This window comes from Misgurnus anguillicaudatus, chromosome 7 (genome assembly GCF_027580225.2).
Source record: "Misgurnus anguillicaudatus chromosome 7, ASM2758022v2, whole genome shotgun sequence".
NCBI classification, from domain to species: domain Eukaryota; kingdom Metazoa; phylum Chordata; class Actinopteri; order Cypriniformes; family Cobitidae; genus Misgurnus; species Misgurnus anguillicaudatus.
Window position 1 is genome coordinate 36,391,695 of NC_073343.2, and position 16,321 is coordinate 36,408,015.

General features: G+C 38.8%; 2 protein-coding genes across 15 annotated transcripts in view; one reads left to right on the top strand and one right to left on the bottom strand.

Annotated features, from left to right (window-relative positions):
* The window catches only part of LOC129417848 (ryanodine receptor 3), a 64,548-nt gene extending 57,727 nt beyond the window's left edge, over nt 1-6,821 (bottom strand). For 7 of the 14 annotated variants that reach the window (XM_055172713.2, XM_055172714.2, XM_073869845.1 and 4 more), the window contains exon 1: nt 6,320-6,821. In XM_055172713.2, coding sequence (XP_055028688.2) covers nt 6,320-6,367 — 48 coding nt within the window. In that variant the 5' untranslated portion in view covers nt 6,368-6,821. The remainder of the gene's footprint in view (nt 1-6,319) is intronic. The other 7 variants (XM_055172712.2, XM_073869844.1, XM_055172710.2 and 4 more) reach the window with 1 other exon arrangement.
* A 2,533-nt stretch (nt 6,822-9,354) lies between these two features.
* The window catches only part of LOC129417852 (formin), a 35,110-nt gene continuing 28,143 nt past the window's right edge, over nt 9,355-16,321 (top strand). Inside the window, exons 1-2 of the mRNA XM_055172717.2 lie at nt 9,355-9,629; nt 10,710-12,244. Of these exons, the coding sequence (XP_055028692.2) occupies nt 10,828-12,244 (1,417 nt within the window). The 5' untranslated portion in view covers nt 9,355-9,629; nt 10,710-10,827. The remainder of the gene's footprint in view (nt 9,630-10,709; nt 12,245-16,321) is intronic.

Below are 16,321 nucleotides of genomic sequence, written 5' to 3' on the forward strand. Positions count from 1 at the left end.
TTCCCCCTCATCAGGACGCTCTCTCCAACCTGTCCACGGCAGATGAATCGAGCGGCAGGTCTGTACATTCATCTGGTACAAATCCATCTTCTCCAGAGGACATTTTGTCTACACTGCGCATGGCGGTGGCTCTTTGGGTCTTGACACATCACATGCTCAGCCTGCGCAAACTAATGTATTTTTCAGACAACCTGCTAATGAGACTGCCTTTATTATGCCGCCGTGAGACATCTTCATCAGATGGTTGTTGTCTTAGCCGCTTGTGTCCGTGCACTAAAGCCTTGGAAACAATTGAGGTTTCTGAGAACAGGTGTTCGATTGGGTGTGATGACTTCTCGTCGAGAAGTGATCACAACCGATGCTTCACTGACAGGATGGGGTGCGACGCGGAACCAGAGGGGAATTTGCGGCCACTGGTCGCAACAGGAGACCTTGGAACATATTAACGTTCTGGAACTGAAAGCAGTGTTTTTAGCTCTACAACACTTTCTGCCAAACGTGATTGGCCCCCATGTACTCATCCGATCCGACAATACATCTACGGTTTTCCATTTGAATCACCAGGGCGGCACCAGGTCTCTCGCATCTTTACAACTAACGCATCAGATCCTCAAATGGTCTCAGCATCGATTGGCTTCTCTGAAAGCAGTTCATCTTCCAGGATCAGCCAATCAGGTGGTGGATGCTCTGTCCAGGGACTTGTTACTCCCGGGGGAATGCAGGCTCCACCCGGATGTGGTGCAGGAGATTTGGCGACGGTTTGGCGAAGCAGTAGTCGATCTATTTGCGTCAGAGCTGACCACCCACTGCCCTCTGTGGTTTGCAAGGACGGAGACATCCAGCCCGTTGGGGCAGGATGCGTTGGCTCACGAGTGGCCGAACTGCCTGTTGTATGCGTTTCCTCCATTTCCACTACTGTGGGAAACATTACAGAGAGTGCTCCTGTGCAAATCACAGGGTGCTTTTAGTTGCACCTCGATGGCCGGCCAGGCCATGGTTTTCCCTTCTTCTGAGTCTGGTACAGGGCGAACCATGGCAACTTCCCATCAGGAGGGATCTCCTTTCCCAACTGCAAGGCCGTGTTTGGCACCCAGATCCGGCTTGTCTTCAGCTTTGGATTTGGCCGCTGGGTCCAGCTCACTCTTAATGGGTTGTGAACCGGCTGTTATTAATACAATACAATAAAATTGATAATGCTAGAGCTCCTTCAACACGACAGCTTTATGCCGCTCATTGGAGACTGTTTTCTTCTTGGTGTGAGAATCAGGACGTCGACCCAGTTCATTGTACAGTACCAAATGTTTTAAGTTTCTTGCAGCACTTGTTGGTTGGGAATAAAGCAGCTTCCACCTTAAAAGTTTATGTTGCTGCTATATCTGCTTTTCATGCACCAGTTGATGGTTCTTCTTTAGGGTCTCATAACCTTGTATGTAGTTTTCTGAAGGGTGCAAAATGGTTAAAGCCGGTTCGTCTTGCCCCTTTCCCTGTGTGGGATTTGCCTCTTGTCCTTGAGTTTCTTTGTTCGCAAGCATTGACTGTTGCGGATATCAAGTGGTTATCTTTGAAGGCATCTTTTTTGTTGGCTGTTGCATCAGCTAAGCGTGTGGGAGAAATGCATGCGCTATCAGTGAGTGAATCGTGCTTGCGTTGGCTACCTGAAGTTTCTGGGGTCATTCTTCGACCGAACCCAGCTTTCTTGCCTAAGGTCTTGTCACCATAGTTTGTGAATCAGTCTATTGATCTACAGGCTTTTCAACCGCCTTCACCTGACTCCAGCGTTGACGGGAGGTCTCGTCTCCTATGCCCGGTGAGAGCCTTGAAATACTATGTTAACGCTACCGCTGCTTTTAGGCAGACTGACCAATTATTTGTCTGTTACGGGGTGTGCGTAAAGGTGCACCCTTATCCAAGCAGAGATTGTCTCACTGGATTGTGGATGTGATTAAGTTGGCTTATGCAAAATCTGGTCAACCCTTGCCAAATGGTGTTACTTGTCATTCTACCAGGGCCTTCTCGACATCCTGGGCCGCTCTAAGAGGGATCTCTTTGATGGATATCTGCACTGCTGCTACCTGGTCTTCACCATGTACTTTTGCTCGATTTTACAAAGTGAATGTGGCTGCTTCCTGTCACATGAGTTCTGCGGTCCTTCAAGATCAGCTGTGACTCAGGTAGGTGGCATTCCTCGTGACTATGTTGGTATATGTCATCCACTAGTGTTTATCACTGCCTCTGGCGGTCAGGAGGAATGAAACAGAACGCTAGTCGAGCTGCGACGTGACTTTGTTTTTATGTTTTCTCGACCTATCGAGCTTGGCAGCGATAATCCACTAGTGTTTAGCACTGCTTCTGGCGGTCATCCGGAATTCACAGAACCACAGTTACATACATAACTAGCGATTTATTCTACACTGAATCCAGCACAGGAAAGAAAAATCTTAACAATTTCTCTAGGACAGCAATATGATGAAGTGATGAGAAAAAAGAGAGACTAAAGTACTGAAAATAACACAAGCTGGTTGAGACATGCAGCAATAAACACAATGAAATCTTATCATCACGTCAGCAGATTGAGCTCATGATTAAAATGCTCAGATAATGATTGTCATGGGCTTACATTAATCTGTGATATCAGACCAACACTTTACTGTCTGATGTTGAGATGATCTCACACAAACACTCATCACGTTCAACAAAAACAATGATCTATATCTCCACATGATCAGTTGACCTGTATAGAGGATGATCTCTTTTAATAACTGAGAGCTCAATGTGTTCAGATGAATGTTAGTGAATCAGCAGTGTGAGGTTTCTGTGTGCCAGCGTTTCTCAGCCAAATCTCCCCTGAGATTTAAAGGAGTTAAATGTCTCACTTCATTAGAATTATATTTCTCTCCATACAATGTTAATGAAAGGGTTCTGGCACAAATAAAAGCCAACGTGTAGTTTTTTCCAATAAAGTATAATAGGGAGGCATACTGTAGTTCTTTTCAATAAAAGCCTCTCTACACAACATAAACTCATAATGCTGGACAATATATTACTGGTTTAATAAAGTCCTCTGGTACAGACTCATAATGTTACTGAATGTGTATGAGTGTGAACACACGACAGTCACCATGGTTACACCTCAGCATGATATTTTCTTCTCATGTCATTACAGTGTGAAGATGTTACACAAGAACTGCTGATATACACAAACACCTACAGTAAGAGAGTCTCATGACATCTATAAAATGTCATTCTCATCCGCTTCATCCTTCAGATGCTTCTCCTGAGATAAAAATAACCTCTCCTCTTAAAAGATCTCAAAACACACAATGACACACTTTTTGGGAAAGCAGTTTAAAAAGCATATGATGTAGAGTTAGACTCAATTATTGCAAAGTTTTAAAGGGGACATATCATGAAAATCAGACTTTTTCCATGTTTAAGTGCTATAATTGTGTCAACCTAGAAAATGTGATAAAGATCAGCCCAGTAACTTAGTTTTGGTAAACCATTCTCTGCAAGTATGTGTAAAAACAGCTCCCCTTGTGATGTCAGAGGGGCATCTTATTATAATAATACAGCCCCTTAACATGTACTATCCAACCACGACACTGACATTTAATGCAGAAATCAACTCATTTGCATTTTAAAGGACACAACCAAAAACACCACATTTTTGCTCACACCTATAAAGTGTCAATTTTAACATGTTATAATAAATGATCTGTGGGGTATTTTGAGCTAAAACTTCATATATGTACTCTAGAAACACCAAAGATTTATTTTACATCTTAAAAAAGTCTTGTGAAATGTAACATTTTAATATGTTATATTTTGCACCAGTAGGTGGCGCTGTGATGAAACTGTGCATATAGCTTCATGTCATGACTATGATAACGTATAGCAAGTTTCATGTTAATAAACAAAAGTTTAGTGAAGAGATACAGCCTCATATTCATTTTGGTGTGCTTGTTGTCAAATTTGTTGACGCGGTATATGAGATTGGTCTATTAAAAAATAGTATAATAACTTTTTGTCTGAAATGTCTCTAGAACCAAATTTCATGCAAATAGAACAAAGTTCTGTGGGAGGAGTTAAAAAATAGGTTTAGAAAATTATAAAGTTAATTCAATATGGCAGAATGTTTTGATGACAGAAAATGATGTCAGGATGCATTCAAATCATCAAGAGCCAAAAAATTCAGAGGGAAACCTTTTTGTTTCTAAAACTAAATAAGTCGAAAGTTATTTGAACTGTTGGTGGCGCTAAGTGGTTTGAGGTAGACACGAGATAGACACTCCACATTCGGTTTGGCAACAGTTCAGACAGTGTGCCAAACAAAAACCAAAAAACATCTGTAATTATTATTGACATTTAGAGTTTAAAGAACATTACCAGAAATTTATCATTCAGAATCATTTAGTCTTTTAGGAGAAAACATCGGACTTGTATTAAAATCTGAGCAGTTTGATACGTCGATGAGCTCTCTGCTGAAATTACTGAGGCCTTTTTATCAGAAGAAACATCTGAGAAGCCTGAGACCTCACATGTGTTCCTCATGGGAACATTTGATTTCATTTCATTGGCGTCTAGGACAAACACTTAAAGAGATTGTGATTTTTCTGCTCTGGGACTGAAGTCTCGGATGACACGGTAAATAAAAGCAGAAGAAAAGCACATTTAGCTTTTACATTCAGCCAGTTTTACAGAGAAAATTTGTGTACCAACACTCTCTATAACAATCAGCACAAGCACTCTTTACTGTATGCAGATAAAATGCTGATTAAATAAAGAAATAAAAACGCATAATGAAAGAAAGAGATAGACCCAAGTAATTCTGCAGAGAGACAGAGCTGCTGATAAACACTTTACTACTGCAGTAGCTGTGTACTGACACACACACACACACACACACACACACACACACACACACACACACACACACACACAGAGAGACAGACAGAGACACACACACACACACACACACAGACACACACACACACAGACAGACAGACAGACAGCAATGCACCGTCACTCCTGTAGAGAAACGCAACAAGCTGTTGAGTCACTTCAGTCACAGAAACACTGTGAACTGTCAGAGCCAAAGAAGAGACATTAAAACATTATTATAAACAAATAGGCATTATATGGATTACAGAAAGAGAGAGAGAGAGAGAGAGAGAGAGAGAGAGAGAGAGAGAGAGAGAGAGACAGAGAGAGAGAGCTGTGTAACACCGTGATGCCATCACACATTATAAGATCTGACACATCACCTGACAAACACACTGATGAATTAAAGCCCAAGAGAACAAATGTAGACTAATAAATCATTAAAATACAACATCAAATATAAACATACAGTCACGCATTAGAAGCAGAAACCAAAAACACCTGAATATTCCATCTTGTAAAATTTAATGAACACTTTATTTGATAGTTTATATCCACCTCATTCAGTCAAGACTATCAGTCTAATTATATTCAAATAAAAAAAAAACATTTCATGCATTCCCTCATTTTATTCTATAGAGACATTCAATGATCCTGATTCAATCTACAGTACGATCATCTCTGATGTGACCTGATTCATTATAATAACATCACAGACCTCTATACTGTCTGTATCTGTCATATAGTGTCAATCAACTATTAAATATCATCAATATACATCTTGTGTTTTATACTGTAGGTAAATCTACTCTAACTCTAATCTAATGTAATAAATGTAGAGGCCATGACTAAAGTCACAGTATCAGAAACATATGACACATACAGATCAGAACATGTTTTAAACATTGCAGTATGAATACCTCATGTTTTATTTAGTGAAAGCTTAAATGTTGGAGATGATAGCGACTGAATTAAGTGTTATATGATCAATACATTGATTTTACACATAAAGGCAAATTTAAAAAAAACATTTAATTTCTATGAATAAATACAGTATACACACACATTTCAATCATCGCAATTTTACGCACAAACTAAACTGAAGCTCTGATGCGTTCTGCTGCAAAATCAAAAACAGAAGATCATGAATATAACACAATAAACGAGTGTTTAATTAAAATAAATCTCTTATTAATTATTAATGATTCATTAGACTGTAAGATCAGACACAATGCGCAAAACAAAAGCGCAAAAAAGCATCAGACTCTGGGTATCGGATCATTGTGCGACAGTTGCTTTCTGGACTCCGAGCACCTGCAGTGTGAAAGCGCCGAAGATTTTATAATGGGAGCGTTGTAGTTGTGTCGCGGCGCGGCGCGTCGCTCGCTTCTGAATGAAACCCGCACATTAGAGAGAGGGGGAGATATAATGTACTTACAGTCCGCAGGAACTGGATCTCATCCTCCGCGTCTCCACCTTCAGCCATGGCCGCCGATGAGCGCTCAGTGTCCAGCTACAGCAGCCATAGAGACGCGCACACCGATGCTCCAACGCGCTCCGTGTGTGCGCGTAAACAGCGGTGAGCAAAGGTGACTGCGCATGCGCCCCGTTCAACCGCATTTGGGTTTTGTGTGGCACTTATTAATATTAATGAAAGGTGAACGCGGTGCGTTTTAAATACGCGCAGCATTGGCGGTTTCTTCAAGCAGGGCGTCTTTGTCTTCTTAAAACAAATATAAAATAAACACGAATATGACGAGAATTAAATATCATCGTGTGTTTGGCATCGCGCGGTTGGAAATTCACAATATAAATCTCTTTTTGTAATTGTAATATTACTTAGCAACATTGCATTATTGTTTATAAATTCTTAATGCAGAATCTCTCGCATATTCAGAGTAGTAGAAGACCGATTTAAGTTCTCCACACAAGTCTCGCCAGTCAGTCAGTCAGTCAGGCAACGCGAACTTCGCGAAGCTTTAGAAAAACACACCCAAATTTTCCAAAGTAACTTTGTTCAGCAGCAACACTTTTCCAGTAGATCAAGTTCCTGCAATAAAATGCAACAATATGTACTTCAAAAGCCAAATTCAAGCAGAAGGAGATGTGAGGAAAATGCGTATGTCTGTTTCGATGATCTGCTCATCACCCTGTCAATCAGTTACTAAGGCAACGCCCACCAGGTAAAGGTGGTGTATTTTTCCTTTATACATTTTTATTTATTTTGACACATGTTTCTATCCAAACTGACTTTTAGTGCATTCAGGTTATATTTTATTATAACAGTATGTGTGTTCTCTGGGATCATCCCCCCTTTTTAAGATGTAAAATAAATCTTTGGTGTCCCCAGAGCAGCCTACATATGTGAAGTTTTAGCTCAAAATACCCCATAGATCATTTAATATAACATGTTCAAATTGACACTTTGTAGGTGTGAGCAAAAATGTGGTGTTTTGGGGTGTGTCCAAAATGAGCTGATCTTTGCAGTAAATGGCAGTGCTGTGGTTGGATAGTGCAGATTAAGGAGTGGCATTATTTTAATAAGATCCCCTTCTGACATCACAAGGGGAGCCAAATTGTATTGACTTTTTCACATGTTTGCAGAGAATGGTTTACCAAAACTAAGTTACTGGGTTGATCTTTATCACATTTTCTAGGTTGATAGAAGCACTGGGGACCAAATTATAGCACTTAAACATGAAAAAAGACAGATTTTCATTATATGTCCCCTTTATCACTCCACCAGCTGAGCTACATGAATAAGAAGTACTGATGAAATTTGTTCATGCCCTGAGTAAATAACTGGGACAGGGACATTTGATTTTGCTTGCAGCTGTTTACAAGGTCACAATGAAAATGGAGGATCGTCAAACTGAGCTCTTATGATGCTCAAATGTCTTTGCAGATGTATGTAGCATGTAAAAACATTTGCCTGTTTTGTGAGCTATTCTCTAGAGAGTCATCACTAATTGTGAGACATGCAACTAATGTAGATATCATAATGTTACACTTGTTTTTGGTCAATTACATGTTTTAGTGGCAGCATTATTTGCTGGTAATTTTTTCTAGGGGTGCACTTAAATATACCTTGTGAATAATTAATCTGTTTTTTTAAGGTGCAAAAGAATTTCTGTTAATAATCTGTTAAATTGTTTTCTGATATCTACATAACCAATACACAAAATGACAACATAAACATCAGTTGAGGGCTGCAACTCTACTTTCTAAATGACAATATCCTGGCCAGACCACTATTGTTAGTGATATAAGTATTTGAAATGAAAATGATTTCATGATGTCTGGTGACATATCAGGGCCAATATAAGATTAATTGATATACATTTCTTACATACTGTTCCTTTAATGTCTAATTTAATGTTGGGGCATCTGGACTGTAAGGTCACAGTTGGTGTTATGTTGAGATTGGTCTGTTTTTTTAGTGTTCTTTTGCATGCACAAGGTTTACATAAACAATTGTGTTTGAGGCTCATAATGTCATTATCATGTACACAACTCTTATTATTCATCTATGCCAATACAGTTTTTATTCTATGGCATCTTTAAATTCAGTTAAATATCATGCTGCTTTAGTGGAATAATGTGTCTGTCTGTTAAAGGAAAACAAGGAAAAGCAGATAGTTATTGAGACTGTACACTGAAAAAATGATTCATTGAATTTAATAATTTTTTTAAGGTAAGTGGTTGCAATGAATTTATTTAAGCTACATTTAAACAAAGGTTTTATATTTTATTTTATTATTCTTTTTTGTTTAAATGTAGCTTAAATAAATTGATTGCAACCACTTACCTTAAATTTTTTTTATTAAATTCAATTAATCATTTTTTTCAGTGTACCTGTAATTAAGCACAAGTTTAAAAAAGACTAGGGTGAAATAATAAGCACATTAAAGATAAACGGAGCATTATTCAGTGTAGTTGATCAAACCTTTCACAGTGTATTATTATCCTCTGCTGCATCATAGTGGTGTAACTGCAGAACAACACTCACATTGACAGGAGGAAGAAATTGACCAAACTTCCTTTGCATGAAGAAGATATTTTATGAGGTTAAATATTGTTATATATACATACATCTTTGTCAAATATGTTTTATTTAATGTATACTGAATTGAATAACTGCATGCATACATGTTTAAATACAATGTCACAAAAACAATGAAAACAAACCAACCAATATTCTACCATTTAAACTGATACATTAACATAAATAGCTTACAGTATTTAACTGTATTATTTAATATGCAATAAATATTTGTACATATTGATGCATTTTTGTTTTGCTAGTAATCGTCTAAGATTAAATTGAAAGCATATACATTTTTGCAATAGTATAGAGTTTTTACATGGTAACTGTAACTACCATAAACCTAAAGTGTGTTGTCATGACGAATCTTCCTTTCCTCCTGAGAACAAATGTACATTTTGGTTAGGGACATTAAATCATTATTTTTTTTCAACAGATTTATAGTAAAGTTAGAGATACAGACAGACAGACAGATCCAGTTTGTCTTCTTCCCCTTTAAGTTGGTGCGTCTGCAGTCTCTCTGTGTGTGTTTGCGCACCTGACATTCTGCAGCTGAGCGAGTGACCGCAGCGCCTTCCAACCACCGACCAATCACAGGCGCGAACACAAACGCTGCCGTCTCTGATTGGTGTGCGCATCTGTCAATCACAGCTCTGTGCTCAGAGGACTTGACTCGGCCGCTGCAGGAGAGACGCTGCTGATGGTGAGATGCGCTTTAACTTCATATAAAACAACATTCAACATGCATGATGCCTTTCATTTCAACTGAATGTGACTGCGCGTGAGCTCATGCGTGACAATAATAGCAACAAAGACGCACAACTGAATATTGTGCTTTATTACAGATGCGAGAATGTCGTATAATGATGATATTTTATGAATATGTAAGGAGTTATTGATGAATAGAGACCGGTCACGTGAATGTTTGAAGCGTAAGTGATGCGCGTGCAGCGTAAAAATAACTTTCTGCATAATAAATGATGTGGAGAATATTCACTGCAGCAGTTTAATGCTGTCCTGAACACACATACAGTACATACAGTACACATCACAGTATGGTTTTTATTCATTCACTGCAGATCTTTTTCTGTAAAGATGCTTTTCAACAGTGCCAAATTTAAAATGTAATTTTTTTAATGTCTGCTCAGTAAATGGCTAAAGACTCTGGGATTGATGTGTCATGTGCTCTACTGGTTATATAAAGGATATCTCTATTGATATTGTAATTTATGCAAAGTTCAAAGGCCTTAGTACTGAAAGACATTGTCAGTAGACACACTGTAGGCTTACGTCAATATGCATTCATGGTCATGGATATTTTTACCATAGTTTTTATTTTGTTGATGGCCTGCAGACACAGACTTGCGGGATGCCTGACTGATTTGATTAATGCATACAATATTACCCAAATAACTTTCTGTTATATTCATTTAACATCACACAAAGGCTACATAATTTTTTTAACTTTGTGTCACACTTTTCATATTAGAATTTACAAAACATTAAGCTGAGTCTCGCAGTAAACAAGACAACAGGGTGACAGCGGCAATGAAACAAAACTCCACTTGTGGAGAAAAAATATTATTGCCTCTTTAAGATGAATCCATGCATTGTTTTCCTCATTTTTGTGAGTTGTTTTGATAAAAGCGTCTCCAAGAAAGTGTTTTGTATTGCACTGGTGTCTCTTTTACTTGTGATTTTCCTGCTGTTCATGTATATATATAATTATAAACAGACTTATGAGCATTTGCGTTTTAGTAAAAGGCTTTTATTGTTTTAACAGGCCTTCGATCACCCAGGTGATGAATATCCACCCTGTCGGTCCGCTCTAGGCCGTCCCCGACATGAGACTAGTCCCACGAGACAACTGCCAACTTAATTTAAGAGCGTGATTCATTAAAATGGCTCTCATAATGGAAGGCACACACACAGTGCTGCGTCTGTACAAACCCATCCAGGAGATGTGTTTCATCAGTCTTTACTTTCCTGCCCGGAGACCTCGAGCTTACTCACGTGATGACTTTGCCTCGCACGAAGTCCAGCCTTCGTACAGATATCAGCGTGACCTGAGGGACGAAGACCTCGCCAGGACTAAACAAAGACACCAGTCTTATGAATCAGCTGCCAAAGTCTTCCAGTCCAGTGAGGCAAGAAAAGGAGCGATCGCACAGCTTCACTGGCTGACCTCAGAACACGCTCAGTTGCTGACGGATGTCTTGTCTTTATGCGGTGACTGCGCAGACAGAATCAGGATGGGTAACCAGGACGGGAGACTCCTGGAGCAACTGGAAGGACAACATCTCGGACGTGACGTTAGCAGCGGTCACCTGTCTTTATCCCCGGAGTGTAAGAGAGCAGCCTCCAGGGTTCGCAGGTTAAAAAAATTGGGTTCTAAGAGGATGGACAGTGCAGAGGAGTTTTTACAGAACAAGATGAAAAAGAAGGTGAAGAGCGTAACCACCTCAGAGTTTTCTGTAACCTCACTGCCCATCCCTGAGGAGCACAAAGCACCTGAAGCAGATACTCCAGGATCCGGCTCTTACGTCAGTTTATCCGATGAGGCCCTTCTCCCCATGGACGAGCACTTTCACATCACCCACGACGGCTGGGATTTCATGGAGGAATCTCGTGTGTTTGAGACAGAAATGAGTGTCTGCTCTGAACTGGAGGAGTTTGATAATCGGCTGTGCCTGGGGTACAGAAGCGCCTCTTGTAATTCAGTAGATGAAGACTCTGTTCAGCTGATGACCAGAGGAAATCATTTACATCAGACTGAAGAAAACAGCAGTAAATATCAGGAGCAGGAGAATCAGCCATATGACGATGAAGTCAACCTCAGAGACATTAAGTGTAAAGCTGTGGATAACCTAAGAGTCAAACACATGGAGGCCAAAGAGATTCAGAAAGAGACCGAACACTTCAGAGAGAGTTTTATTCAGGAACACGAGAGGAACGAGCCATCAGAAACAATGACCTTAATGCTATCATCCCCCATTGATGCTAACACAAGAACCTCAAACCTTCGCTCCTGGACCAAGAGTCCTACATCGTGCTCTCTGTCTGGGGTTTTCAATTTGTCTTATCCTCCAACCAACACTCTCATGAGTATGTCACCCATCCTGTCACCTTTAACCTCTAAACTGCCCAGTCCCCAAATGAACCATCGTATCGTGTTGCTACCAGAGGAGGACGAGGGAAACAAACGCTCCTCTAGAGACAAGCACGAAACCACTTCAGAGGTTATGGATAAAAATGGAAACCGCAGGATGGTGACGAGGTTGGATCTGAACCTGTGTGAATCCACTGTCATGATCTCAGGTCAGTGACATTATAATGTTTGTCTATATGATGAACTCACTGCCACAGGACTGTTTTAATCTTTTGTGGTTGTTAGGTAGATGTACCTGTAGGTGGGTCACTTAGAGATGTAAAACATTTCTTCAACAATCTGTGTGGTTTAATAGATTTGTGGTTTTTGTAGCACAAATGCTGCAGTTTAAGGGTCAGAGGTTTGTTTGAATCACAATAACAGCGATGCTTTTCTTAGCAAAACTACTGCAATGTTGTCCTTGCTGGTCTTTCTGTCACTAAATTACATTCCCGCTCATTTACTACTTCCTGCAGGTGGAATGATGTATTGGTATTGTTTCAGAATAGTGAAAACTTGTAACTTGGTATAAGCATTTCTTTTATTATTGCCTCCCTAAGACAAATGGCTTTATTGTTTCATAATCTTTGTAAGTCGCTTTGGATAAAAGTGTCTGCTAAATGTAAATGCAAACACAAACACTATAAATGTGTTCAGTTTCCAGGTCTTATATTGATTTCAGTGCTGAGGTCAGTGAGTCAGTATGAATCTTTCTTGTCATGTGGCTCCAATGTTCAAGAGAAAAACAGGCCAACAACCCCAGAGCTCCATTACTGAATTATGCTTGTGTGTGTGTGTGTGTGTGTGTGTGTGTGTGTGTGTGTGTGTGTGTGTGTGCGCGCGCGTGTGTGTGCGCGTGCATGTGTGTGAGACTGAGTTTGAGTCTGAGTTAAGAGTACAGCATCTGAGTCACTAAGATGAAAGCCAGCGGGTCAGTTCAGGTTCAAGTCCTTGTTTTGGTCTCATGAATATAATTTGATGTGCAGAATGAAGTCCTGTAAGAGCTGAAGGAGAGCGCTGATCTGTGCGGTGTTTAAAAGATCCTGATTGGTTCCTTTAGGAATTCAAAGCGTTAATAAGAGGAAAAGGATTAAGACGCTTTGTTGCATGAACAGACGAAAGAACTTCTGAGACATAAGCTGGACTTTATGGCTGTGATGACAGATAAACCAGAGCTCAATGCACTGAATCACTTGATTTGATGATTAATTATAAACAAGTTATTTGTGCATTAATGCATTATGATTGCAGTGCTGTGTTGTGTTGTGTCAGCTGAAGACTAGGAACCAAAAACTGAAAAAGAGGAATACCGAAAGAAATTATGGCAAATTGGCAATTATTAGTACCATTGCATTTATGGCTATGACTGTGTACTAACTTTACTAAAATCAAGGCATTGCAATTGCATAAATTAATATTAAAGTTTCAAAGAATAAATCAATTACAAATTATGCAAATATTTATTTAGCACATTGCACTGTATAAAATAAAATTCAAACTATAATGTTTAACTTGACCCTACTCATGTGTAGGAGATGTCACGGATATGTTGCTTCAGACAAGCACGGTTTCTGTCATCACAACATTTCAGTTGTATTGTTTCGGTGATAAAAGTCTTTCGGCCAAAAATCAAAAATGTTTTTTGGGCCATTTTTAGACGAATATTTGGTGCATCACTACTGAAGACCCGAAGCAGGAATCTTATTCACAAACTCCTGTCTTTGTTTTTATATAAGAGATGTTTGAATGTCGTGCATGTGTGTGTGTGTGTGTGTGTGTGTGTGTGTGTGTGTGTGTGTGTGTGTGTGTGAAATGTGATCATTGTAAATATTGTCTGTCTGTCTAGTACTAAGTTCTTGCTATACTCTGTAGATGAAATGGTTTTATAGATTGTCTAACAGCAGTGATTGGTTTAAGACTATACTGTATTATATTTCATCAATCAATAAAACTATAAATATCTCTACTGTGAACACGTCTGGTCTTCAGGATAGAAATCCTTCACATTATTGTCTTTACTCGGTTATGTTAATGAAGAAGTTTCTTATAAATTCAGCTTGATGACGTTCAGACCGCCAGTGAATTTATTGCTGTATTTTGTCCGTCTCTTCCAATGAGGTCGTCAGGGACGCTCCTAATTCTGTTTGTCATAAATAAATGAGTACCATCCACTGCAGTAACTGATGAGAGACGAATCATGTGATCTCCACTACTTTACTTCATTAGTAGTCGCTCCAAAAAGTCACTCATGATTTGCATAAAATTCAACTTTTTCTGAACTTTATTATGTTGCTGAACACACCAACTTTATGTCACTGTTGCTTGTGTTGCTGGAAGTCTGCAAGCTTCCATTGAAATGAATGAGATGATGTCAGTCTAGTCGCTGGCGGTCTGAATGAGGCTTAGGTCTGTGAATGAATGACTCTTATTATTGACCGGTGTCAGTATCACATATATGAACATAATGTAATAAAGTCCTCAGTCCTTATGACCTTCATCAGTGATGTTCATGAGGACAAACAGTACTGTATCAACACGGCTCTTAGACATTCACTTTAAACTTTATCTGCTGTTTGCATTCACTTACTTTATTATTAAACTCTAACAGTAAGTTACTGTATGTCAACAATGGACACTTTTTGCTTAGAAACACGATGAGCTATAAAAGAGCAATCTCTGAATCATAATGTCTTCATGTACAAACAGCAGAAGTCCTGTTAGGTGAAATCTGTTTTAATGTCCTTGTTTAAAATCCAAAGCCGCTTTGTGATCAGGGCTGATGAAATGACTTTTACCATCCATAAACCTCTTGACTCTGATGAGATGAGCTCAGCATAAGAATCTATTAATTATTTGATAAAGGAGAATAAAATAAAGCAGGAGGTGTTTTGTATTTGTATTAAAGGCAGAAGTCCAGGTAAACTTTGAGATGCTTTCTACAAACCTGACTACAATTTAAGAAATATTTTAAAGCTGCATATAAAATACACTTGGATCAAAATCACACGCTTATACAGCTGTACCAACAACATCTGTATTGACATCATACTTGTACACACACACACACACACACACACACACACACACACACACACACACGTCTGCTTCATGAACACATTGTCATCAGACTGAACATGAGTCTATCAACAGTGTGTTAATGATGTTTTCTCTTTACACACGTGTGTATTATTGTACAGTCTTTATAAATATCTGTCAATAAACTTCTATGTAAAGTCTGTTTAAAACACCTGATCATTTATCATCGTGTATTTATATTGATGCATTTGCCAGTCGACTTACATTGCATTACAAGGTGTACATTATTACAGTTTTTACCAATTACTTACCCACGTTTTCAAAACAAAGTCTCCTTTTTTCAAAACTCTACACACAATTCTCAAAACTACACACACAAAATGCAAAGTAGCTCACATCTCCTTCAAAATGCAACACTGCATTCAAAATGCCACAAACACATGTCAGAATGAAGCATTTGCATCAAATGGCAAACACTTCTTTCATAGTAACACATTTTTGGATATAGCATGTAAACACTGCTGTTCAAAATCTAAAGCTCTTTAGTCTTTCATGTGCTTATATCTACATTTCAATACAATGTTCTACAGTGAAAGTAATCTGCTGAGAGGGGTAACAAGTACACCGGAAACACCAATGCAATGTAGAAACAGAAAATATTTATCAGGCCAAATATTACTGTTGTATACATTAGCATACAACAAAACTATAAACATGTAAACCAAAAGTATATTCTTTACAGTAGAATACAGTAAATTGTGTGTGGGGTCCTGGTCCAGGAATTGGCAGGTTGGATGGGTGCAGATTGCCAAAACAGGTAATCTGACCTTTAACCTATTTATAGGCCTATCTATACTACTGTAAAGTAAAGCAGTGATTGGTTAGTGATCAGTTAACCAATTAGTGTTTGCACATGTGAGGAGTGTGTCTGTGTGACCTGGTGAATAAGTGTAGCATTTTGATTGGTTGTGTTTGGAAAAGGAAAGCAAGTCACTTCCTCATAGATCTTTGTGTTTTAGGTAGACAATTGTGTGTAGTGTTTTGAAAAAAAGTGTTTTATGCAATTGAAAACTGAGTCAAAGGCTGAGAAATAGCTTATGCTTTTTGAAGATTTGGCATGTAGTTTTGAACTTTAAGTGAGAGCTTTCAAAAATCGTGTGACACGAAAAGATTTTGTGTGTAAGCAATCGTAAAAAAAAACTGTATTATTT